A 27513-nucleotide genomic window follows, 5' to 3' on the forward strand; every position below is an offset into this window, starting at 1 on the left:
TGTTTCCTTCAAGACATTATTTATTCCATAGGGTTGTTCATCAGCTGGTCATACATTTCCCCATGTGCCACACTTAGGGAGTCACTGCCATAAGCAAAATTTTAAGGGCTTGTCTTGGGTTGAGTTGAAATCTGCTGCTGTTACTCAGAAGCGTCTCACCTCATGCCAACTTCAAAATGAAAGTGCTGGCTGGAGCAAAGTGTTACGGGGCTTGAAGTTCAGATAGAGGCTGAAATAAGAAGCCTCCCCTGTTACAGCTCCTAGTTTCCAGGTCTGGGTGTTGGTCTCTTCTGCTGGGATGGCAGAAGGATGGGGAGGTATGGGGCAGGGGGCATGTAGCTCACTCACTTAGGGTTCAGTTCACTGGCTTAAGGTTTAGTTCACTAGCTTCTGCTTGATGCTGCTTTCTGCATTTTGCTGTGCTTTTTCTGCAAATAGGCTAAGCTAAGCTAATTGTGCATTATGTTATCTCAGTTTTTCCTCAGTAAAACTTTGTATCTCAACTCTTTATTTCAGTCTGGAGCATTTTTTGTTACTTTTCCTTCCTTTCTGTGTTGGAAGGAAGCGGTCTGTTACAGGACTCCAGCCTGAACAATTGCAAAGAACCTCTGCTGAATTGTGTCAACATTCTGACTTAATTTTACAAGTATGCCTCACTTTCAAGTGTTCAATGTGCAACAAAACCTGTTTTGTTCAGTAAATTTAACTATTTTGAAAATACAGAGGTAATTCAGTAGTCTCATAACGGAATGCAGGAGCTGAAGAAGAGTACCCTGTGTTCAAAATAAAGAGGATTTATTCCTTCCTTTTCAGTGCTTAGGAGTTTTCTAAATAATTGGAGAAATTAATGAAAGGACATTTTGATTTACACAACTAGAGAACCTGAACTCATTGAAGAAGGCTCTTGGAAATCATTTCACCAAGATTTACTTTTTATGCAGCCTATGCTGTGGCTAACAGTAGAACATAACCACAAACTTCACAGAGAACAGTAAAGCAATGCTCAACATTTGTGTTGTAAAATTTAAGTCCTAACCTCAGTCAACTACTTTTTAGACAATATACTGGAATCAGCAGCAGGATTCTGGAGAAGAGAAGGCTCTGAGAAAACCTAATTGCAGCCTTCCAGTACCTGAAGGGGGCCTACAAGAAGGCTGGAGTGGGACCATTTACAAAGGTCTGCAGTGATAGGACAAGGGGCAACGATTTGATATTAGAGCAGAGCAGATTTAGATTGGATGTTAGGAACAAGTTCTTTACCATGAAGGTGGTGGAACTCTGGAACAGGTGGCCCATGGAGGTAGTTGAGGCCCCATCCCTGAGGATATTCAAGGTCAGGCTTGACAAGGCTCTGAGCAACCTCAGTCAGTGGAGGATGTCCCTGCCCACTGCAGGGGGGTTGGACTGGATGACCTTTGGAGGTTCCTTCCAACCCAAGCCATTCTGAGATCCTTAGTGTAGCTAGGGTGCTTTTAAAACACATTGCAGCAGAAACCACCCAAATCAGATAAGCTACTTTTACTCCCAGGAACAACCTGCAGACTTACTCATTTCCTTCCAGAAACAATGTTTTAAGGAAGTTTAAAGATCTACCAGTGATATTATTTGCTAAGACGTAAAATATAGAAGCGTGTTTTAAGATGTTTTACATCACATCCTTAGGTTTAACTGTAAACAAACAAGAACACCATGGCTTCAATGAAAGTTATTTAAATTTGAATGCAGAGAATACTTTATTTACTGATTACAGTTTTGATGACCAATTTTAAACCGTAACTCATGTGGGAAACAGTGGGGGACCTTAAGGCTGAGCCATATATATAGACAAATCTGGATACTGATAATCTGTACATTTAACCTCTGCTTTGTCTTTATACATCTGTCATTCAGTGTCTGAAATTAATCAATGGGAAACCTCCCCCCTCAGTGTTCACTAATTTAGTCTTGTACCTGGAATGGATTTTTGCATGGGTTTTTGAATGCAGTCTAAATCTCAGTGGAGATCAAACAGGTTTTTTTTAACCATATCCCAAATGAAGCGTTCAAGTACAACTGGGAGTTTGCTGTTGTTACAGCTTTGTGTAGTTAATTTTGTCTTCCAAAAATTAGTAGTTGTTCTCTTCTGTAGAGGTTAATCTATTTAAAGATAGTATTAAACTTGCCTAACAGGTTGGGAAATCAATATAAATTAAGTGCCTGTGGTGCATACCAGTTTTCCTGCTCTAAGCAACCCCTATAACTTAAGTGGATATACTTGCAATTTTACAGAATGACACTGACTTTTCAACAAAACCCAGAAAAAAAAATTAATTTACTATTCTTGCACTGAGCAGTACTCCTACAGGATGTGATAACCGTTTTCCATCTGTACAGCTCCCTTTTGTAAAGCTGGGCAACACATAAGAAAAAAGATAAACATCAACTGTTTGTGTTCTGAAAGATAATTCAGTTCTTTAGTTCCAGTCACTGAAGGAATAGGCAGAGGCAAGTTTGACTTATCCCAGAAAAGTGAACAATTGGTTTTATTTGGTGTCTTCAGGATGCTTCACCTTCTGTGTGAGATGCAGGTGTTGTAGGAGAGACCATTTCAGGTTTTCGTGAAATTCTGTCCAGTTCTGCCTGAACATCTGTTAAGACTGGCTTCTGACCTACAAAATATATGCACAAATATTCAGGCATGTTTATGAATCAGTTTTGGGAAAGCCTATAAGTAGCTTTAATTCACAAACCAGACAAGTCCTAAAAATTGTTACTGCATACTTTGCAGAGTAAAGGCCAAACCCCAAAGGAACAGCAGGAAGTCAGATCCTTCTATATTTCCAATTTCTCAAAGAAACTTCCATAATTACATTTTGTTAGCATATGAAGAATTAATGTCAAGTACAAAACACACAGAAGTCCATTAAGGCTAGGAGTTATGAATATTTCTACACAATTTTCTGCATCATATGTATTTTAAATAATTCTGAATTAGGGGTTTCATCCCAGACTAGCCAAGTCAGTTCTACATACTTGGTCAGCATAAACCAAACACTGCTCATGGGAGCACAGAGACCTGCAGATGGCAAATCCATTTCTCCCCTTACCTGCTTACCTCCTCCCTAACATGGAAGGGCACAAACATTTGTGGAGTCACACTTAAACCTGATCCTTAAATATCCTCCCCTACCCCACCTTTTTTTTTTACCCACCACCTTACCCTTAACTCTTACTCCCCAGCCTAGTTCCTATCCTCCCATGTTCTATCACATGAATTGAGAAGATCATATAGGAAAATGCAGTGCAAGAGTATCAGAGTTTAAAGCAACAAGTGTGTATAGTATCCCAGGCTCTAAAGAAAACTGACACACGTATAGTTTTAGCAGTGCCCCAGGATCCTTTCTGAAGAAGCAAATTAACAGGAACTACCCACAAAGCAATTTTTGGCAGAGGTACGATGCTGCTCCTCAAATAATTTAATGAATGCTATTGCTGTATTAGAATCAAAACAGCTAATATTCCAGCTAACAAACAGAGGGATTTCCCACAGCTGCTGACGAGAGAAGTAATTCTCAAATCCCAAACTATTGTCTTGACAGTTTTCACATTTGAAGAATAAGTGCAACAAATAACACTAAACAAGACAAATACTGGGGAAGGTGAAGAGGCCACATCTAAATTTAAGCCAAACTTATTTATATTCATGTAATTCCTTGAAAACCTAGTCCTTTGCAATGTTAAACTGGCTGCACCCTCACCTGTTATTGTGGCCTATTGTGACATTTCTGTGAACATTTTTTTCTCCTTTAATAGTCTGATTCTGTTCAGGAAGTTTCTGCCATGGCCCTGGACACAAGAGTTTTCTGGAGCACTGCCTCCCATCTGCCCGGCATTGCCCAAACACGCTGCCAGCCAATCCCCAGTGGGTGCTCTCTGCACCTCATACTGCCTGAGCCGCACATGTTCATACCGTCTCTGTTTGCTGTTCAAACTAGCACTGCTGACTTTGCCTGCAGCATATTGGGCAGTACTTGTAAACTTTGCTTAGCCAGCTAAGCTTTGGATTGAGAAAAGGGAAGTGCACACGTGTTTAAAAAAAAATTAAAAATCATGGTCAGTCTACGCAAAATATTAATAGGAATTATTTTCCTTTCTCTTACTACATAAAAGTAAACGCTAATGTCATCAGTGAAACACCAGCATTCTCACCTAAGCACACCTGATCTAGTTGGAGATGTCCCTGCTCACTGCAGGGGGGCTGGACAAGATGACCTTCGAGGGTCCCTTCCAACCTGATGCATTCCATGTGATTCTCTCTGTGTGATTACTAACCTCTGGGGAAGCTGGGAGGAAAGATGTCTGTGTAGGTATGCTCTAAAGTAATACAGAAACATTTTAATCTGGAATAGCAAGAAGCACCAGAGTAGTCTTGCATCTAGCTTTAGAGCAGCCACTATTAGACATTTTTAGATTACTACCACTTACTAATCACATCATATAAAAAAAGCTATCAACAGAAAATACAGAAATATTTTTACAGGCTGTCCCCAAACTCTAAGCCTTCATTACATCAGAACTAGATCACTAGCAAAAGAAAATTTTACATTATCTTAATACTGATGGTATTGTTAAAAAGAACACAAACAACTTGAAATTCAGTTCCAATACATCTGAATAATATTAAAAGTGGCTTAAAACCATTTTATTGGGATGATGGAGAACACAGGACAAAAAAGAAGAACTCATGTATAAACTGCTACAATTAAAGTTTTTCTTTGATCCTCTGAAAGCCATGAAAGGCAGTACTAACCTGCTGTGGAAATAAAAGCAAAAAACATACCCAATGAAACACTGTAAAATACAGTATGTCTGATAAATTATACTACTAAGAATTCAATTTGTGAGTTACAGATTGTTATCTGTTAACCATACCTGACTTTTTTGCTGATGGTGGTAAGTTGCTGCCCGCACCTCCAGTGCCACCTCCTCCTGGACTGCCACCAACACCACCAGGGCCACCAGGGGAACCAGTTTTCTTGCTCAGGAGACTATTAAAGAAGTTAGCCAGGACTCCTTCACTAGTAGCTCCAGCTACAACAAAACCAAAACAAAAGAGATTTTCTAAGTAAATATTGATTAGGCATATTAATTGCTGTAAATAAGTGTATCAAAGAATGGAGGCAAAGCAGCTGTTCTACTTTCCCAACTGCATTTGTGCTCACATAAGAAAAGGTACCTTTCATATTGGGATCAATTTTTTTTGACCCAGTAGGGATAGGTGTAACACTGGCAACGTTTGATGTTACAGATCTATTTGGTGTCCTAGGAGACCCACCAGGAACTCTTGGAGAGGCATCCTGTGGAAGAAAGAAAATCAACAAGGGCAACCAACCAAAACCCAAACGTGGCCAACCTTCTATGGAATTCAATTGTGTGCTGTAAAGGTACATGAAGTGAAGCATTTTGCTGTTTCTCACAATTCAAACTGGGTTAGTAGTGTTTGGGTTTTTTTTGTGGGTTTTGTTTTTTAGGTTTTAAACAATGTACTATCCCATGCTACTGAAATGACACAAAATTAGTTTTTGCTCACTGTGTATGATTTTTTTTCCCCACACTTGTGTAATGTTCCTAAAAATATTAAATTTAGTGCAATTAAAGCATAATGAAGCTTTTTCATTTTATCCTAATGATAAACTTGAAAATCCATCTGTTGCACAGTAATGCTTCTGACCATAATGAAAACACGGATTAGGATCACAGAGGAACTACATCAAGTTTCTTGTAAAGACAGTGCATGCCACCAGTAAGGGACATGACACCAGTGCAGGACACCAGAAAGGACTAAATGCACCAGGACTAAATGCAGCCCAGGAGACAAAGTCTCATCTGTTACTTCAAGGAAAACAAGCCATGTTGTCAGATCATCTAAAAAGGTAAAGCTAGCTTTATAAGGTCACATGCTCCCCATTTGGCTATTTTGTTTGTATTTTAAATATAGATCATGACATTATTTTCATTTGACCTTGTTTTTATGCCAAACACTTAATAATACTAGAGAAACAGTGGCAAATTTAGGATATAAAACTCAATGCAATTCAATTCAGACAACAAGCAACCCTCCAAATATATGGAAGTGAGTAATTTTCGAATTATGATATTCAATATTTTCATTACTAACCACTGGCCTTCCTGCAGCAGTAGGTGGTTGTTTCGCCAGCTGGGACTACAAGAAAACCAAACAAATCCATGTAGTGTTAGATATGACAGTGATTAATAACACATACCCAAACATTCTTGAAAATGGTGTTAAATGAAACACCAGCTGCTGGTTTTATAGACAGAAAATTACCTGCTGCTTCATAAGAAACACCTGGTCATCTTCTGCTACAATTTCTTTTTCATGAACAAACTGCAACACAAAAACATTAACATTGTTTTGTCTAAAAGAATGTCATGGTGAATTCAGTAATAAAGTGAATGTGTAAAATACTATGTTGACTGAAGAACATATTTTCTATATTTAAGACTTCTACCTTATGATTCCATTTAAACTAAATTAATTAGAAGAGAAATTGAAGTATCATTAACTTCCTTGACCTAGCACACACAAGTCTCTAGATGCAGAAAGACTCATTAAATCAGTTCAGTAAAAGAACAACAAAGTAAATGGTTACAAGGTACATTCAGGGGTCTCAGGATCATTCACAGATGCATGAACTCTGCAGCATGCTCACATCTACACATTGGCCACAACAACCCCATGCAGTGCTACAGCCTGGGGTCAGAGTGGCTGGAGAGTGGACAGGCAGAAAGGGACCTGGGTCAATGGTAGGCTGAACATGAGCCAGCAGTGTGGCCAGGTGGCCAAGAAGGCCAATGGCATCCTGGCCTGGATCAGAAAGAGTGTAGCCAGCAGGATCAGGGAAGTCATTGTGCCCCTGTACTCAGCACTGGTTAGGCCACACCTTGAGTACTGTGTCCAGTTCTGGGCTCCTCAGTTTAGGAAAGATGTTGAGTTGCTGGAACGTGTCCAGAGAAGGGCAACAAAGCTGGGGAGGGGTTTGGAGCACAAGCCCTATGAGGAGAGGCTGAGGAAGCTGGGCTTGCTTAGCCTGGAGAAGAGGAGGCTCAGGGGAGACCTTACTGCTGTCTACAACTACCTGAAGGGAGGTTGTAGCCAGGTGGGAGTTGGTCTCTTCTCCCAGGCAACCAATAACAGAACAAGAGGACATAGTTTCAAGTTGTGCCAGGGGAGGTTTAGGCTGGATGTTAGGAAGAAGTTCTTCCCAGAAAGAGTGATTGGCCATTGGAATGGGCTGCCCATGGAGGTAGTGGAGTCACCATCCTGGAGGTGTTTAAGAAGAGACTGGACGGGGTGCTTGGTGCCATGGTTTGTTGATTAGATGGTGTTGGATGATAGGTTGGACTCTATGATCTCAAAGGTCTTTTCCAACCTGGTTAATTCTATTCTATCTCTCAATTTATCAAGGCCCTACCTTGGTATTTTTTTAATAACTACAGCTGCATTGCACACTAGTGTATAAACTGGACAAAGGCATCCCATATCCTAGTCTGTGAATCCAATTGCAAGCACTCTCCCTCCAAATAAGCCCACCACAGAAACTTTGCAAAAACAAGCACAGTAAATATCAGTATCAAAGTTTATAAGCCAGGCCTGAAGTTTATAAGCATGCAAAAAATATTTGCCAGTTACATATTCCTTGGACACATTTAACACTGTACTATATCTGTCTTGATTTTTTTCCCCAGAGATTGGAGAAAGGACACAGTATTATTTTTCTCAGCTAAAATAATTCATACTTAGAAATATGATCAGTCCCAAATTCTTAGCTTTATTAGAAAAAGCCACTTCTATACACATGAGCTCCACTGCTGCTTCCATTTCCCGCCCCCCCCCCCCAATCTGACACATGTTTTCAGGTAGTTCAGTCAAAGCCTTCTGTTAAATGGTGCGAGAAAGAAAATGTGGAATGTATGCAGAACTTGTTTTCACATATTTTTGATTTGACACTGTCTCAAGCTTTCTTATTTTAAGTACTCCAACAGAAAGCATTATGAATAGAATAGAATTAACCAGCTTGGAAAAGACCTTCAAGATCATCAAATCCAACCCATCACCCAACACCATCTAATCAACTAAACCATGGCACCAAGTGCCTCATCCAGTCTCTTCTTAAGCACCTCCAGTGAAGTTATGAGCAACTCTGTGCAAAATGGAGTGTTCTTAAAAATACTAATCAAATTTGACCAACAGTTAAATGACATAGACTTTTCAATATCAAGTATGTATTAAAAGCAAAATAGGTAAGCTTGTAGTCTTGAACAGTTTAACAGCAGCAGAATCAAAACCAACAGCGTAAGCTGGAGAAGAGCTATGCAGCACAAAAATCCATAATGATTTAAATTTTTTTTGTAACTAAAGAAGAACATCAAGAACAAAATAGACAAAACAAGAAAAAGCTTTACAGGGTTTAGATAAACTGGAAGCAAAGTCTCAGAAAAAGAAATGGTTAAAAACTCAAAGGTAAATAAATAAGAAGGTGACAGTCAAAAAAGTATCTCAGTTTACCTTTCTGACTGGTGGTTTTGTTATGATATCTTCAAAACTGTCTTCTGCTTTTAGTGTCTGAAAGTTCTCATGCAATATTCCTATCTTCTTGTCATTATCCCAACCTGCAGGACTAGATAAAGAATTATTTGGCTTTAAATTCTATTGTTACTTCAGGTTATTTTTGTATGAAGTCCTGAACTGCACAGAACTGAAAGCCAGTAAAGCTGCCATGGCTTCGGTTCTCCCGTGCAAGCCAGTTATTGATCAGCACAACTAGTTAGAGAGAAGAGCAAAATCTCTGGGTTTAACATTTCTTTTTGTGGCTGTAAGTATTCATAATCTCAGTCCACTGACACTTCCCAAACTCCAGCTCATAAGAATGTAAAAGAAAACTTCAAAAAGCACAAACAGAAAAGGCTCTAAATGCTGTTTTACAGTCTCGCACAAAGACATTTTGTAGCTGCATACACAGAACAATGCAGATAACTTACATAAATACTGCATCTTTTTCCACAACAACAGCTGGAACATTGAAGGGAAAACCATACAACTTCTGGACAATATATTTATACACTAAATCAATGTTTTTGTTCTCCTTTACTGAAGTGTAAATAAGAGCTGCCCCATCTGAAGAAACTTGTTAAAGAAAACTCAGTTTAGCAGATGGCAAGAGATATTCAAATGACCCCTCTTTGTTAAAGTTCATCTACTTTGTAGAATACAAAATCAAATAAATCAAACAACTCCCAACACTTGTATTTTTATTAAGCTATGTAGGAATTTAAATCTTTCTTTCTGTGCCTGTTTTTCATCAGTTCAGCCATTCCTTACAAAGTCCAGGCTTTACTCACTGTCAAAGCTCACAATACCAACTGTTTCACTACAACATCTTCAAAACTTTCTTCTTTTAGTGAACATAAATTTTGATGGCATATCTTGGTATCTTGTCATTACCCCATCCTGCAACACAGACACTACAGCAGGTAGGTAGCTAGGTAGGACACTAGGTAGCTTTAAATATGCTAAAGATCTTTAATTTCTCTACTTGGGTTTTTTAATTAGGTGTGGTGGGTTGAAATTACCCCCCATCTAATTTGGGGAAAACTACCCTCAAAATAAAATTGACAGACTAGCTCAGTTTGGGATGGAAGCAAAGGAAGAAATATTTACAGGCAAACTACAATGTAGACATATGAAATGCAATGAATAGGTACAAAATATACAATATATTTCTACAACATACATACATATATATATATTTACAGTTTATAAACAACACAAAAACTCCTCAGAATCCCTCTGGACAGATCCAGGGAACCCATTCCCTTCCTCCCGCACTCCCTCCCTCCTTCCTGTTACCTCACACAGTAGTCAAAAGAGATACCCTGGCAAGGCCACAGAAGGGAGAGAGCGAGCAAGTTGCAAGCAGAAGCAACAGGAGAAGAAAAGGGAAAGAACTGTTTATGCCACTACTCTATATCCCCATTAGCAAGCCAATGAGTTATATAGACCTTATCATTATTTTTCTTTTGTATCCAATGGTAATTATTTTACTTTCAGTCCTTGCAGTCAGGAACTAGGCTAAAGTTCCCCCTTCAAACTGTAACATTAGGGTAGCTCATTTGTTCATTATACAGCGATCCACTTTTGAATGAAATGAAGGCAAATGAGTTGTTCTGGATATCACTCACTAAAAGACCAAGAGATTTCTTTGTATTCCAGCATGGTTAAGTATCAAATTAACACAGGTTATGCACAGGATTAAAAGCAGACAGGGAAGTTTTGAGTAATTACTACTGTGTTTATAAAAATACCAACTCCCCTAATTTATTTCTACATGCATGCAATTCAAGCTCTGGAATAAAGCTAAATAGTAGGATCCGTTACTCACATAGTGAAGGTAGGTTAGAATTCTAAGTTGTACATGGTACAGTCAACCTGTATTAATCTATTCTACTATTCAAATTCAGAAGACTTCATTGACAAGACTTACTACAATTACCCATAATTCCTTTTAAAAAAATTAGGTTCTCCAAGCCTTTTGAAGGACATGCCATCTTGGTACTCAACTGAGGTATCAGATTCTTGAACTGATCTTCCCATTTGTTAACTGCTGTCTTTCCAACAGTATTTAAACTTCCCTTTACCACAGCACAAACGATGACAACACAATGCAGGCATACTACTGGCATTTAAACTCTAGATTCCAAGTCTGTCTGACTAAACAACACTAAAGACTATTTCATACACTTCTTTTTAAAAAATTAAGTTTTAAAATAGTAACAGCAAAGTCACAGCTCACGTGCATTTTCTGCACCAACACAAACGCAGCAAGCGGACCCTTCCTACAGAAACACACACTTCCTTCCTTCCCTCACTACCTCATCCTGTGGAATTACTGAGCACGAAAAAGACTGCATATTTGGGTCAAAAAAAAAAGAGTAGCATGTGTTACTTGCATCTGAAGCAAGCCCATACTAAAAAGGCTTATCTTCTTGTTATTTTAGGGAGCTGGACAGTAAGATGTCGTAACTTACAAACTGACGCCTGGGAATGAAGGTAAGTGAAGAAATTCATGGTAAAGGGGAAAAGATAAACTCTTGCAACAATTAAAAAAAAAGAATGACAAAAAAGAAAGAAAGAAACCAAGAAAGTTTAACTCAGCATTATCTGCAGAGGTAGCTGAAGCAATTGTATTGCTTTGGTATAGATGCAAATGTTCTTTCAGGCTGGTCATAATTAATGCAAATATTTAACGGAGTCATTATCATCTTTATGTTAAAGGATACATTGTAAGCAAAACTGTCTGATATGTGACTGAATGAAGTCAAAGTGTTCATCCCTGTAGTCATGCTCTTTTTCCAGAATGCTGATGGCATCACACTGTCAAAACAAACACAAAATTAATACGCCACTTTCAGTCATCTGTGAAATTGCACTGCTGCTACACATCCACTTCACATTTGGGCAAGGGGCATGGACTGGAGCAGGTGGTACAGATAAAACACAAAAACCTACTAAGATAGTTTAGAAGCATAACTGAGCCCTTTAAAAAACCAACCAACCCACCCCACAAAACTGAAAAACCCCAGCACCCAAAGAACCAATTTGATGTGCATGTACTGTTGTCCATACTAACTCAGGAGTTAAAGGGATTACCATTTTTCATTCATTCACTCACTCTCCTCCCATTCAATGCAACAAATCAAAGGCTCTGTTGAAGACTGATCCACTGAATGACACCACCATTTTCTGCCCAGTGTATATTTTTACACACCCTGGACACACTTATGCAGTTAAGTAGCCTTTTGCAAAAGGAAGCAAAAGCAAGAAATATGGAAGCAGAGAGGAAAAAGAAAGAAGAAAAAAAAGAGGAACAGAAGGGTGAGGGCAGGAGGGAGAGAGGAATAATAGAGAACAAGCAGGTGAGGGGAAAAAAAGTGTTTTTCAAATGAAAAGATTAGCCTTCCAGTGAAGGAACAGTATATGGATCAAAAGGTTTATTCTTTCACTGTGGGCCAGCGGGTGTAGTATGCTTAATGGCAATGAGGACTGAAGAGACAAAGGTGTGGGGGGGAAATCAAAACAAACCAAGCCACAAGAGAAGCACATCTTTTTCTTTTGACTAAGAATATGGTTACATATCTAACAGAAACCAAAACAGACTCCAGAGAGTTCAGCTAGTAGCACTTTGCTAACTAGATCACTCAAATGTATTAGTTTTCAGGAAAAGACTACAAGTATTATAAAAAACTTTGCAAACACTATTTGGGAAGTAAGGAAGACTGTGGAGAGAGAGAGTGAACTGGAGTTCTTTATACTAACAAGCTTGCTTCTATGAACAAAACCACATCTGAGATATTTCTCCATTTCTTGAAGATTAGTACAACTGAAGGAAAAACTAATCCCAAAAAAACATGCAAGAAGGGATTCCACAAGATAATCAACCTTCAATATTAAACATTTCAAAAGAATTCTTATGCAAGCTATTCAGAATGACTTAAGAACCATGCATTTCCCACCCCAAATCCACAATTGACAGAGTTGCTTAAATAAAATATGCAAAACACCTAAAATGTGAAACAAACCTTTGTACAAACTACTACTACTGGAATGCCTAAGTTACATGTTAGTGTATCTGCACCCAGGGGTAAAATCACACTGTCATCTTTGTCTTCCTGTAATGAAGTATTTCTTCTCTGTGGAGAAGCTGGAAAATCCTCGCCTGGTTCTACATATTCCTGGAAGTCTCTTACCACTGAAAGTAAAAAAAGTTATATTAAAAGATCAGCTACTTTATTATTTCAACAATGATTTCCTCTGCCATTGATCTCTAGCAGTACTTCTGCTTCTTTTTGTTGAAAAAAACCCAAGCATGCACTAAGTATAATGACTATTTGTTTCCTCTATGCATCACATGAGTGAACTAGTAAGTCTGAGTTCTGCTTTGACAGCCAGAAGAACAGGACTAGGTAAAACTGTCCAATAGGTCAGCACTGAACCATTTTTCTTTTATCATCATGAAACTACTAGGCAGTTGCTACTGACTATTATTGCTTGATACATTTCCTAAAGGACACAAGTTCCCTTGTATTCTTCTTAGCAAAATTAGTGGAACATTTTGTCAGAATAAACAGAATTAAGCCTTATACATATCACTTAACTGCTACCATATGCCAGGTTTTACTGAAACCCCTTTTGCCTCAAGGTCCTTTCCAGTCCCTAACATTCTGTGGTTCTCACTCTGTACAGTGAATCTACAGTAGTAATAAACAAAAAGAATACATCAAGTATTAGTTATTAAATGTCTTTATAATTAGGTAAGAGCATACCAAATACTTAATATGCTATTAAAATAAATCAGATACTACTTTAATATTTAGCTGGGAGGTTAAGTCAGAAAATTACTTAACCTCCTAGGTAAATAGAATTAGAAAAAAGATAAAGTATGAGTCTTGTCAGGTTCTGATACATACACTCTAGTCTCTTATTGTGTGGTCACTCAGTATTCCTACAGTCAGGGATGCAATGTTAGGCATCAAATGCCTGTACCTTTCACATCATGTCTCATATTCAACACAGCAGACACAGGATTCTACCAAAACCCATCACTGATTACTCTTCCATGAGTAATGCAGGCTGATTCACATTAGGAAAAAAAAAAGGAAAGACAAGACTATTTAGCTGAATCATGCATACTAGCAGCTAACTACTGTGGTACATTCTCACTGCTTTGTCCTGATTCATGTTAATCCACCCCTAGCTTCACTAAACTGATTGAAGTCCTCTGAATTTATGCCTAGAAAAACATCAATTGAATTAGAGCAAGACAGATTCTGCCACTCTGCTCTGGTGAGACCTCACCTGGTTTACTGTGTCTAACTCTTGGTCCCTCAACACACAAAAGGCATGGACCTGATGAAATGAGTCTAGAGGAGGGCAACTCAAGTGATCAGAGGGCTGGAGCACCTCTTCTGAAAAGACATGCTGATAGCATTGGGGTTGTTTAGCCGGGAGACCTTATAGCGGCCAAGAAAGCTGGGGAGGGACTGTTTACAAGCTCATGTAGCAGTAAGATGAGGGGCAATGGTTTTACAGGTAGAGTAGGGTAGATTTAGACTGGACATTAAAGAAGTTTACTATGAGAGTCGTGGAACACTAAAACAGGTTGCACAGAGAAGTGGTCGGGGTCCCATTCCTGGAGACATTCAAGGTTAGGCTTGATGGGGCTCTGAGCAATCTGACCTAGTTGGGAATGGCCCTGCTTATTGCAGGGAGGTTCAACTACATGACCTTTAAAGGTGCCTTTCAACCAAATGCATGCTATGAACTATTTCAACACCTTAAAGAAAAAAGATTATTCAACTTTTCTATCTATTTTGGAGTTCACAATAACAACAAGCAGATTATCATCTCTATTTGAACATTCAACTCAGTCTTATTCAAGGAATGATGCTACTTCGGTCTGGCCTGAGACCTTCTGAAAGCCTCCCAAAATGACTGTTTTAGCCCCAGAGCTGTCACCAAGATACACCAGCCATTCAAAGGAATCTTTCCTACACAACACCCTGTCTGTTCCAGAGTAACTGCATGCTAAAATAAAAATCACACTACTCCAGTGCTAGAAGTCCTCCAGTGGATTCCTGAAATTCCCACTGTATGATCATAGCATACTAATCTTTATAGAAGCACAGAAAACAGTTAAAAGGACTGATCATAGCTCCCAGATTATAGAATACAATCTCAGATTTTCCTTAGAGACAGGATTAAAATGACCAGGCCAGCCACAAGGCTTCATTAGACACAGCTAAACTCAGTAACAGGAAGAACTATTCCAACCCTTCACAAATAGCTGCTATGCCTTCCCACACCAGACCCTCACAGCGTCTACCTTTGAGTGAAGTTGAGTTGCTAGAACTGGAAGACAAACACAGCACAGCATCTCCAGAAAACACACACAAACTCTCAGTAGGTGTCAGTCCTGTTAGCAAATTTAATCAGCTTGCACAAGCCACTGAGGAGCACTGATCCTGACAATGTTGCCAAAAGTCAGGCAAGTAAGAGTTCTCCCTCCTCCCTTTGGCTGTGTCAAGCTGCAGCCTGCCTAGCAATGCATGAAGCCACATCACAGGAGGCTCAAAACAAACCCAGCTTCCAGTCATATCTGGACTGTGTCCAGGGCTCGTTATACCCAATACACAAACCAGCAATATCTGTAAGAATCAGACCGAATGATGAAAGAACAAGAAAGTAGATAAAAGCTTTAATGATTATTCATTTTTCTTGACTCACTTCATCACTTAAATGGTCTGGATTTTTGCAAAGTTTCACTATTCCATTCAACTAAAGAAGCAAAACTACCAAACCACACTTTTTTGATAACAGAGATACTGTGTTCTTACTGCTTTCATCCAGTAAAATCCTATCCTGACACTGTTTAGGGGTAGGGAGTGTGGTGTTTAATACATACATACACACACAAACACACCCCCTCCAAAAACCAAACCAAAACCCCACACCCAGAAGAGCTTGCCTTGTCCCTCCTAAACAAGATCTTGCTGTGGAAGATAGGATTCTCAAGCATCCTTCATTAGAAGCATCTCCATCTTAAAAGGATAAACAAACCACCAATCCCCAACCCACCTTCCAGAGTTTCTACAACTGTCACTTTATGGGCTACTTTATCACAGGACAGCTACAACCTGCATTTCTGAAAAAGCTATTATTTCAACAATGTGGCAGTTGGTTGCTTAAGAACATACGAGTTGGAAAGCAACTTCAGACTTGTAAATGAAGTGTAATGCTATTTGATCTTAACACAACTTTCTTAAATGCTTTTCCTTGTAGTAATTCACTGAGAGATGAATGGGAAAGACTCACATTTCAGTACACTAAGGGAAACACAGTGGCTGCCCAAAAGTAATACAGAGCTATGATGTTACTGAGTTTGGTCAGACAGTTTAAAGAATCCTGCAAAATCTTTGTGTTCTGCATGCTTAAAACTAAAAAGACAAGACATTGATAAAGCTATATCATATCCATGTCAAAAACATAGAGCTGCATTAGTGTCAATAATAATCATGGTAAAACTCTTCAGGTAGAAAAGGCCCAGACAATACCATCCTGTCATGAATCCTTTCAACATTTACACTTTTGGTAGGTAGAGAACATGTTCCATATTCTCTGGATTCAAAGTACAGGACAGTTAAGAAGCTGATGCAGTGATTTGCTGTTAAAATAAATGGGGAAGGTTTTTCACTTGGGAGAACCTTTTCTAAATAAAATCTGTAAGACTCTAAATTCAACTCAGCTATGTTTGTTCTGACAGCTTACCCCTTCAAGGTAGTTCTGTTAGAAAGCAATAGTGGTGTTTCTTGTATGTCTACCTGAGTCTTATCTAAAGCTTTACTTGCTTGGTAACTTCTAACGTTATGCAACATTTCTAAAGGATGAAAAAGACTGCAATGGAGAGATTCAATGGTGCAGAAAGCATTAAACATATTTGATCTAAATGGATTTCTATGTATTTGCAGAATACTCACATTTTTGTTCCATTTCTTTCATTTCTTCAGGAGGAATTTTTAACTTGTCAATATGTTCTCTTACAACACTTGCCCATTTTTGTAAAGAATCCAGTGCAGTCCAAGGCCTAGACATGTCTACTACCAGCATAATTAGAGTGTCCTTTAGAGAGCTTGCCTCCATCGCAAATTTTAGAAGACCTTTGTGATATAGGTCACCATCCAAAATCCATACATTACATCTTGTTTGGTCTACAACAACAAACAAAAAGGCAAAAGATTTTGAGACTTACTTCAAACAGTCCAATATGTAAGAGCTATTAGGGGAGAACTGAGTGAATTCAGCCATCCCTTCTCAGCCCATGGTCTGCTTTGCTCTCAAAGGCTGCCATCTCCCTTTTAAAACTCCCCTGTGATATGCCTACAGAACTTTAAAAATGCAGAATGCACCATGGCCCTTCAGAAAACTGGAGCAGAACTGCAAGTTTTAAAATTATTTAAATGAACTTAATGGACAAGAAAATTATTCTTCAGATTTGCAAAAGGGCAGTCACTTTACAGACAGACCATCCCACTGCCTTTTCCCCCCTCAAAACTTCATACTCCAATATTCAGAGACGCTTCTGCAGTAGATGAAGAGCTGTTGATTTAGAATTAGATAGCTTAACACAACTACATTTTGCCTTCTTGTAAGTTTTTATTACTTGTTACAGAACTTCTGAGGAAAACATTTAGGTCAAAATCCCAATCCTCTTAACCCTGGTCTAGTAACCTTTGAGACCAATAGCCAGACATGGCAATCAGGAAAGCAGGTGATTTCAGAAAAGAAAGAACTTTCTCTGCTTTCCCTTCTACCTATATTCTTATAGTATAGACAAGAATTCTCATTTTCCTCCCACAGCTCTCAGTGTGTCATACACACTCTAAGTATGGTTTCTAGATAATTCATTGTGCCTCTACAGTGCCCTGCTCTACAGTGTCCTTCTCTTATTTCCCCATAAATAAGCATCAATTATGCACTCCATAACTGCATATATTTGGTGTTTGATCTTTTTTACCTTCTAGCCATAATCCAACTCAAGCCAGATGAAACACAGATTCTATTTTATTCCTCCTTCCTCTAAGTTCTTTTGTTTGTTTTGTGGGGGTTTTGTTGTTGTTTTTAAATGTTTTAAACAATCTCCTTTAGCATTGTGCACATTTTCTTATTCATCAATACATGGTATGTATTCTTGCAGACTGTGATACTACCAAGCCAACGGTTTCTCTGTATGTTCAAAAAGATAAATACTTGCTAAAATAATTAAGATGCAAAGAGCCTAAGCATCTTTTCCTCTAGGCTGAGGAATTTACATCCACTCAGAATGTTGCAGCTAAGATTGCTTCCCTGGTATTTTCAGCTTTTTCTTTTGACTGTTTTCTCTCCTCCTCTGTCATTTAAGGGGTAATTCTTTGTATCTACTAAAGGAATTACACTTAGAAACTTACTCATGATACACTCACTCATGGCTAAGCAATTCATAAAGAAAGAGAACCATCCCAATGTCATTCCAAATCACACTACTGAACCATTGCTTTTGAACTGATTTAAGACATAAAAAATACAAACTTACCATCTCGATCTTCATCGTGCACATTTAAATACAAATACTCCATTCCTCTTCCTTTTTTGTATTCCTCTATGCCTTGAATTTTTCCTATTAGGCTAGTTTTACCAGCTCCATCTTCACCTAGAGAGACAGAAGGTAGATACCACTCAATCTTTAATCACAGTTACATTAAGAACCACCTGGGGCAAGCAGCAAAACGTGTCTTAACAGGCTGACTGACCTCATCAAAGTTTTGAAATGTAACAGACTTTGCCCAACTCAGTCATCTGTTCAAAGTGCAGGCCTCAGCTTCAGATATTATTTCTAAATATTGGTAAGTGCAATTATACCACTAAGTATCCTATCTGAAATAGGCCTATTTATTTTAAAAGATTCCTTAAGGAGTAAACACCTCAAACAATTTGTCTTTCAAATGCAAAAAAGGGTTCACAATCTCTTTCTGAAGTAGAGCTCAAGCCACAGTAAGCTTGTCTTACCATCAGAAGAATATGATAATAGAACTCACTTATATCAAAAAAGCACACAGCACCAGGCCAAGTAAGCAAACCTGTTTCCTTATAGATTTCTTTGACTCTTTTACAGATCTGAAGAAACCTTAAAAACAAGTGATGAACAGTAAACCTGATGGCTTACAATACATGTGTATTGGGATACATACACAGTAGTAACAGGCCTGCAATCTAGGCCTCCTGTTCTCTCTCCTCCAAACAGAGCCTGGATATCCAGTGACCTTTACAGCATAAACATTTCAACTACTGTCAGAAACTCCTCTTGAAAAACTCTTCATTTTATGTCTTTTTAAAGGGAACTGAACTTAATCTTTTAGACAATATTAAGGCTTCATTAAAAATCTAAAGAAACAACCACAGAAAAGAGCAGAAAAATCATACTTTGATAGACTGACTTTGCATTTACTCAACATATCATTACCAAGATGACTGCATATTTTATCAGTTTCACTTTTTCAGCAGTTAAGAGTTTGCTAGTTCCTTAACTGTATTAAATCAAGATGCATCTAAGAACACAATTATGGCTAGTTTTAAATACACATTGGAAAGCACAGCTATTCTCTATTCACTCAAAAGAATATTCTTTTAATAAAAATTCTAAGTAGTAAAGAATTTAAGCTCCATCACTAGAGATGAACTAAAATTCCTCCTCTGCCTTCATCCAAGTATTTATCCAAGCTTCCTATATTTGTCATCAACAAAAAAATGGGGAGACTATGAGCTGCTGCACTGACAAGTTATGCTGCGCAAGATGCTCTCACTCTTGCCAACAATTTCTGTATGATTCATTCTGTAGTTTATGGTTTTGAACAGGCAACTTGAATTAATTTGTGCCAGAAGGCAGCTCAAAAGATAAGACAACCCCAAATTTGTTAATCCTCTTAAAGAGATGTCCCACTCAACATCTTTCTTAGTTTATCTAGAAGACAACTGTTCTGACAAGTTCTGTCACATACTTATTTGTTTCACACACGTGGCAATAAAGACTGCTACTTCTTTCGTCTGGGATAGGTTAGTGTCTTCTGCGAAGTACATTTGCTAGTTCTTAGGAACAATTACTGCAACTTAAGTCTAAGAAACATCTGAGGTTATGGAAAGTTCTAAAGGTGAAAAAAGACACATTTAAACAGTCCAAAATTTATACAAATGCCACTATCTATGCAACCACTGTTGGAAAGTGCTCATGCTAAACAATACAGGCAAACTTGGAATATATGTGCCACAAGCCCTCTACTTATCACAGCTGTGTGTTTTTTGATCTCCTCTCCATCTCTCCGTTTCCAAATGCCTGAAGTAAACGGAAGTTCAGTACTGTTGAGTTAATATCCTATGGTAGCTTAAGACCTGAATTCTTATTTTCCCTCCAAGTTTCCCAGTAAATATATTCAGACCCTACACCAAAATAAATTTTAACAGTACAGTATATGACAAGTTGATTTGATGTAAAATTAGTACCTTTGGACACAGTAATCATTTCACCCTCCTATCAGAGAATTATTTAATCTGTTCTGTGTAGAAGGTTTTCTACTCCCAAATAGCAAATATCCACCCCTTCCAAAACACCAAGATCAGGTAGGTGCACACAAGTTACTGCATGCAGTGAGAGGTATTCATCATTCACTAAAAAGCCAGTGATGCATCAGTGAAGTTTGAAGGGACTGATACTACTTTCATTAATTACTCAGGTAAATGCAGTGAACTGTACAATTTGCAAAAGATACAAGAGAAACCAAAAGATCTGTGGGGAAAACAGTTAGAAACAATACAGACAAGCGGTCCAAAACACATTAGCAATGCATAAACCATCTAAACTACAAATAAGACAACTCATTTTCCAGGATGCAAAACAGCTGCCTAGATTATTGCAAATTTAAGATACTGCATCTGTCTTTTGCAAGAAATATAAAAGCTGCCCTTTTTCCAGAGTAAATCCTCAAGAACTAAAGCTCTCCATTACATGAAATTACACTTAGGCATTAACACTACAGTGAGGAATCAAAAGTAATGCTTCTAGCAAGCAGTGCTAAACACTGAAGATCAACACCAGTAAAAGAGGGACACACATTTCACAGAATCACAGAATGTTAGGGGTTGGAATGGACTTCTACAGATCATCAAGTCCAAACCTCCAGCCAAAGAAGGATCATCCTGGGTACGCTGCACAGGAACTCATCCAGGTGGGTTTTGAAAGTATCCAGGAGACTCCACAACCTCTCTGAGTAGCCTGTTCAGTGTTCCATCACCCTCACCACAAAGAAGTGTCTCCACATTTTGAGACCATACCTCCAGTGCTCTAGCTTGTACCTGCCATTCCTTGTCCTATCACTGGGCACCACCAAAAAGAGCCTGGCACCTTCATCTTGAGACCCACCTGTCAGGTATTTGTAGATGTTGATAAGATCATCTCTCAGCTTTTTCTTCTCAAGACTAAACAGCCCCAGTTCTCTCAGTCTTTAATTTTGTATAAAAGTCAAGCCAGGATACAGTTGAAAGAAAGGCAAACCAATCTGTTTACAGGCAGCATTTCACTATCTTGTTAACAAAATGGAAAGTCTTAACTAAACAAAAGCCATTACATCTTTATGCCCACACTGCTACACTTCACTGATGAGCTCAAGTTTGGGGTTGTGCTCACCAAAGCTTCCCTGTCCAAGGTGCTACTTTGTCTACAAATAGGAGCTAGATGACATCCCTCTTGTTGATGCTCTCAAAGGCATAGGAAGCCATAATAAAAACCCTGCCCAGCTGCCTCCTCTCTCACTACTCCAGGCAAAAAGTATGTTTACTGAGCAGAAAATTAAGTATCACTAACTGTTCTGCTACAATACAGAATTTAGCAGAATGGTCACCCACAGGGGGAAGAATGGGCAATGAGGTGAATGAATTGCCTTCTGTGAATGCAGGCAGGCACTTATCTATGAACTGTTACTTAAACTGTTCAACCATAAACTATCACATTAGAGAGAATTTAAGGCTCTCTATTACAGAACTTATCTATATTTCCATTAAGCATTTTAAAATAAAGAATATTTACTACTCAGGCTTTTTCCACATTTCTTTCCATTTAGAAAATTAAAACAGAAGTAGGATTTCACTTGTCTTTGAACAAGGTATTTCTTACTTCTCACAGAAATCTGTACTTGGAAAAGCAATCAATGTGTTTTCTCCTGGACAGATGTGAGGGTTTGGCTTTTTATTTAAATTGTTTCTCCACCAAAATGTGTCAAGTGTGTTTCAAACATAGCAAGAAGCAAAAAATTCATGTTTCTTATGTACCATCAGTACTGTTGGCCCACCGCCCCTGTCATCCAGGGCTGATTTTTTCCTCCCCCCCAATAGCTCTTTGAAATGCCCTGGATGCACTTGGTATGTAATCTATAATCCCACTGGTTCCTTGATGGATTTTTTTTTTTTTGTGGGTGTCTACTTTTTAATTCATCAATTAAAATTCAGCTTAATACAAAAATAACACAACTCATCTCTAAAAAATATATGTTCAATCAAGGCCAAGCAAAACTAGAGATCATGGTCCTAATTACCCCTTTTATGCCCCCCAACCCAAAAGGCATATTTTTGTGAACCAACTCTATGATTTTTACAAAACAAGAGACAGCTTCTCAGTACAACAACTCACAACATCTCGTATTTTTAGCAAAAACAGAGATATTTTTTTTTCCTATTAGAATAAATACTCAACAATCTACCTTACTTGAATGTCATAGAGCAAAGTCATCAAACCCAAACCTGATTTATCAAACAGGACAAAGATGCCTTTCCAGAATCAGAATAGCCATAATAGTCTCCTTCCTACTAGAACCAAGCGCATGGGTATTGAATTTTGTCTAAGTCACTGCCCCATCCAAACAATTGACACTTCATAAGTACAACTGTACTGGCAGAGACAAAACTTGGCTACATTTGGAAGGCTTTCATCACCTGCAGAAGGTGAAGAAGTTTGAAGAGGAGGAAGACAAGATATCTGACTTAACTTCTGCAGTACTAAGGAGTTAAGAAACATTTGAGATGAACAATATAGGCAGTACCATGCAGCAGTATTTCATCAGCTGTAATGTCAAAATGATCACAGTGAAACCTGCAGCTATGTGAACAGGAAAAAATAAAGTGGAATAGTAATTTTTGTAGTGTCGAGTACAAATTTCAGTAAGCAGATTTTGTATATATTTTAAATACTTTCATGACAATTTGCTATACAAGAATTTAATTCTGGAGTTCACTATATTCCATGTGTCCGCTAAAAGAAAGTGGCAAGCTAAAACCGCTCTTCAGGATGTACCATTTTCTACAATAACAGCCATCCCAATCCATGTACACTCAAGAATGCATACCTGTAAATTAGCTGTAGACTGTGGAAGCCTCTTCTCGAGCATCCTGACAGCCACTGAACAGGAGCAGAGCTCAAAGATTCAAACAAACAGGCCTGGCCTTGAAAAGTGAGATGTCTGGGGTAAAGAGAAAATGTGGGCACAAGGTAGTTGAACACTCACTGCCCACCAAACTCAAAGCTTTTATCATCAAGTGAAGTAAAATGCATAAAACCCCAAATGGAAGTGATTCAGTAGAAGCATAAGTGTGCAGCGCAAACACTTAGTCAGGCTTACATGTGTTACTTGATGGTTTGACATCATTAGAGTTGCTGGCAAAGAATCTACTATGCTTCAGAGATGGAGAAATGTATGAAGTATGAAGCCAGATAGAAAGCAACTATTCAGTTCACTTCCAAGCTGGGAGTCTGTTTTGTTGTGCATCCTGGAATGACTTTGAACATTACTGCCTGAATGTATGTGGCAGTTCATTGGAGAAATTATTTGTCTGGATCTCTGAATTCCATCCTTTGCACATTCTATAGCACTACAGAATTCCCCATCTGCAACCTGCAATGGTGACTTCTTAACTGCTCCCTTTATCCCACTTGCTGGTTCAGATCTAATTATCAGGAGGGGTATGAGCAAGAAAGCTCCTAGTTCTAAACATCAGTTTTCTCATTACACTCAAGACAAAGCATCTCCTCTGATCAGCTACCTTTATTACACAAGTGAGCGGAAGAGACAGTCCAGGAGGGAAAAAAAACCCAAACAACCCCCAGAAAACAACCCAGCAACATCAGCAAAAAACCCCCACATTCTCTTTGGTTATCTGCAGAAAGTAGCTAGAAATGTCACCAAGGGCACCCAGCTTCCTTAAGAAAGAAGAAACATCTTATACTTTCTGCTGGTGCAGTTTGGTAAATGAGGTAGCTATGGTCAGTATGACAGAACTGCCTAGGAATCAGAGCATACTTGCTTCACAGAAAAGTTTAGGAAAGCTTTTATTTTTATTGCTAGTTCAAACAAGAACAGAAAAATGCTTTTATACTATCATGTGCTGTCAATCCAAGTTTAAAGCCTTCAGAAAAAAAAAAAACCCAGCTGCTGAGAAGATGCCTGTAAAAAAATTTTAGAGAATAAGAACTATGTTAGATAACATTTTTATTTGCTGATTTTGAGCAGAGAATTACCAGTATTATATGTTAACCTTCACTGCACAAAACTATGTGCCATATCTAGAGATTAACTAATTTCCTTTAGTTATTTCTTGATGTCTTGAACTGCTTTCCAGGTTCTTAAAAATAAGATGTTAACACAGCTAAAAATAAATACTGAAAGAGCAGAGCTAGCATGCCAGATATATCCAGGCTCCCAGAACAACTAGGCATACAAGTGTTTGAAAAATATAAATGCTGTAGGCAAATCAGAAAATTTGTGCTTGCAAACCAAAGAACACTAAGCACTAAGTGGTGGGTTTTCCTGTGTGCTGTGTCCTTTTTGGTTTTAATTATTTTTTTCCTGTTGTTGTTGGGCTTTGGGTTTTTGTTTTGGTTTGTTTGAGTTTTGTTTTTTTTTTAGGAGGAAGGTTGGAGGTTTAGGGGGTTTATTTTTTTATAATGCTGCATTGAAAATAAGCATTCATTTGTCAGTGTATACCATGTTTCAGCTAGGAAGTTTTGACTAATATAACTGTTCACACTGCAAATATTTGCCTGCCACAAAATGAGTGAAAACCATCAAGATCCAGGTCAGCTTTACAACTCCTGCTTAAAGAATGGTGATCTGAAGGTAGTCATGGCCAGAAGTGATCTGTATTAACAACAGCAGCTACTACAAAACTATTTAAAGGAACAAAGCTTAAAAGTAGAATAAACAAGAGGTAAGAGAGAAACACACAGATCAAAAGCCTGAGGAGACAGAACTTCGCATATGGAGTCTGTCCAACATAGAATACTTAAAACTTCTCTGTTTCCCATGCCAGTGTGCTTCATAAGCAGCATTATGACTTGCAAGTGAACAATGAAGTGTCATACATGGATTAGGTATTCTCATAAAGAACGTGACCATGATCCTCATCGGGTAGCCCTCAGATCTGATGCTCTTTTTCCTAAATAAATGCCAAACTTTTTTCTTGCACCACAGCCTACTAGAAAACACAATTCGTAAGAAAGAACTAGAATTTCTTCTACAAACCTGCACACCTTTTAAAAAACGCATCAGTCACAAAAGAGAAACAAATGTTATATTAACTCATTCTAAAAGCTCTACATAACCAGGTAAAAAGAAAATTTGTATACAACAGATTAAACGTCACAAACTAAATGAGCATTTGGAAACATTTTACGGTGCCTCTCTAGTTCTGAAGGAAGCTCAAGCTCCAGTTACTGAGTACTAAGGACTGCCTGGCTGTGTAGGGAAAGGAAAACCAAGAGTGCAATCTTGACAAAGATCACAGCTTGAAGAAGAATCTTCCAACTTCAAGGCCAATCATCCAATTTAGTTTCAAAATACTACATAAAAAGTTATCTTTATGAAATCTTTCTTAATATTACTAGACTTTCAAATCTCAATATTCCACTTAATTACATAACTGAAAAAGAACAACTTAAAGGGTAGCAAGTCTTGTAACAGGTTGACTAGACCATCTTATCATCCTTGCAGTTTTCTCCTTCATAGTCAGTTTTAAGTCATCACTCAGATTTACCAAAACAGGGAAGAAAGGTTCACAGTGATGGCTTTAGGATCATGGAAGAAAAAAATCACCTAACCTTAAAAACGCCATGAGAGTACAAATCACAATTCTATATACAATCATAGTGTGATGACAGTACACATGAATACTTTTGTACTTGGTTTTAACCATGTTTCCAAATACTGATACACAGTCTTTCTGGGGACAGGGAGGTTGGCAAAGGAGGGAAGAAGCAGCTAATTAATAAATCCATCCTCTCAGATTCATTAAATTCTCTACTGGTAACTGTATTTATCCTTAAGAAAAAAACCCAACAAAAATAAAACAACAAACCATACTAATAAAGATAGTGATAGTAATACAACATATCTATGTACATATACATCTGACAGCATCCAAACCTCCTCCTCCCCCCTCATGAAGCTTTAAATTTTGCTTGACATATTTCTTTTTTCCCCATCAACACTGAATAATAGCTGGGTCACTCATTATCACCCTATACCAAAGTCCCATCCTTTAACTTCTCATGCTTGCCAAAAGCAAGGTTGGACTAATGCACTGGGTGGAGATAAGAGGACACAATGAAAGGCAGCAGCAGCAACCGATGCCGCTGCTGCTGCACAACTTGCTGATGGTATTGCTGCTGACAAGCTCGGTGCATGTGGGCAGGACACAACCAACACGCCCATAGAGCCTGCCCCGCCCTTCGGCCAACAGGGAGCAGCCGTCACTGATACTCGGGGACACGGAAGCGATTTTTGTGTTTGCATGACACACCATAAGGACCATCAAGCAGCGCTGGTCGAACGATCGAGGGAGGTTTCAGAAAAGGTTGAAGGACCCACACGCACCCCGAAGTCAACACTCATCGAGGGAAGAAAGACAATAAAACCCACCCTCCCAAGCCACCTCTACCTAAGGGACTAGAAGGGGGAATGGACAGTTTGGGTATTATTGCCGGGTACCTAAGATAAAGGGCATGCCTAAAGTATCTGTGGGTACTGGCTATCCAAAATAACGAAAAAACACGCAAGGGAAAAAGCAAGAGGGTTAAGTCAGCATCTTGCCACCATCACCCCTCCCACAGCCCCCCACCCCGCATTCGGGCCCTAAGGAAGAAACGCTCCAAACGCCGAAGAGGGGGTTACGAAGCAAGCCTGTGCGCAAGGCATGGAAAGGGATCAGGATGTTTTTCTCACCCAGCAGGAGAACGTTCTTCCCCGATGGCAGCTTAGAGCGGGAGCGTGTGGACACCTCACTGAGGATGCAGGACCTGGCGCGGAGAGACGACAACGCTTAGGAAGGGGATACCACTTCCTCCCGGTCCCCCACCCTCCTCACCTCCTCAGGGGGTAGATATGCGGAGGAGAAGGCATGGACAAGGGAAGGCAGGGCAGCAGCTGCCACGGCCAAGAGGAGGAGACCCCCCCCATATCTCTTTGCCCGAGAGAGACTGAGCGCCAGGAGCGGGGATTAGCTAGCTCTCCCCCCGCCGTCCCCGCCGGCTGAGGAGTCGCCGCGACGGCAGTAACGGCCAGCGCGCGCCCAGGTCCCCGGCCACGGGGTGGGGTGGGCGGTTACCAGAGGTTCTGCCCATCGTCCTCATCGCCGCCTGCCCGCAGCTCCGCGTTGTTGTTGGTTGTGGCCGTAGCGGCGGAAGAAGAAGAGGAAAAAGCAACAGCCGAACCGAGCCCGGACGAAGAGGAGCTAAAGGAACCGGCTCTCCCCACCGCCGCCGCCATCTTCGCTGTCTCCTCCCTGCCCCGCCGCCTCCCTGACACGGAGCGGGCGGCGGCGCGGCAGCG

The 27513-nt window shown here is 39.2% G+C and overlaps 1 protein-coding gene across 1 annotated transcript; it reads right to left on the reverse strand.

The window, feature by feature from the left end:
- Positions 1-1184: 1184 nt before the first annotated feature.
- DYNC1LI1 (dynein cytoplasmic 1 light intermediate chain 1) lies at positions 1185-27513 on the reverse strand. The gene is made up of 13 exons (XM_054160942.1): positions 27290-27513; positions 26908-26981; positions 18186-18302; positions 16594-16824; positions 12640-12809; positions 11341-11434; positions 9043-9178; positions 8570-8681; positions 6329-6388; positions 6158-6202; positions 5216-5336; positions 4912-5070; positions 1185-2648 (listed from the first exon to the last, which is right to left on the reverse strand). The coding sequence occupies exons 1-13, from the start codon at positions 27448-27450 to the stop codon at positions 2536-2538; spliced, it is 1593 nt and encodes a 530-aa protein (XP_054016917.1). The 5' UTR covers positions 27451-27513; the 3' UTR covers positions 1185-2535.

Source organism: Dryobates pubescens, chromosome 4 (genome assembly GCF_014839835.1).
Source record: "Dryobates pubescens isolate bDryPub1 chromosome 4, bDryPub1.pri, whole genome shotgun sequence".
NCBI classification, from domain to species: domain Eukaryota; kingdom Metazoa; phylum Chordata; class Aves; order Piciformes; family Picidae; genus Dryobates; species Dryobates pubescens.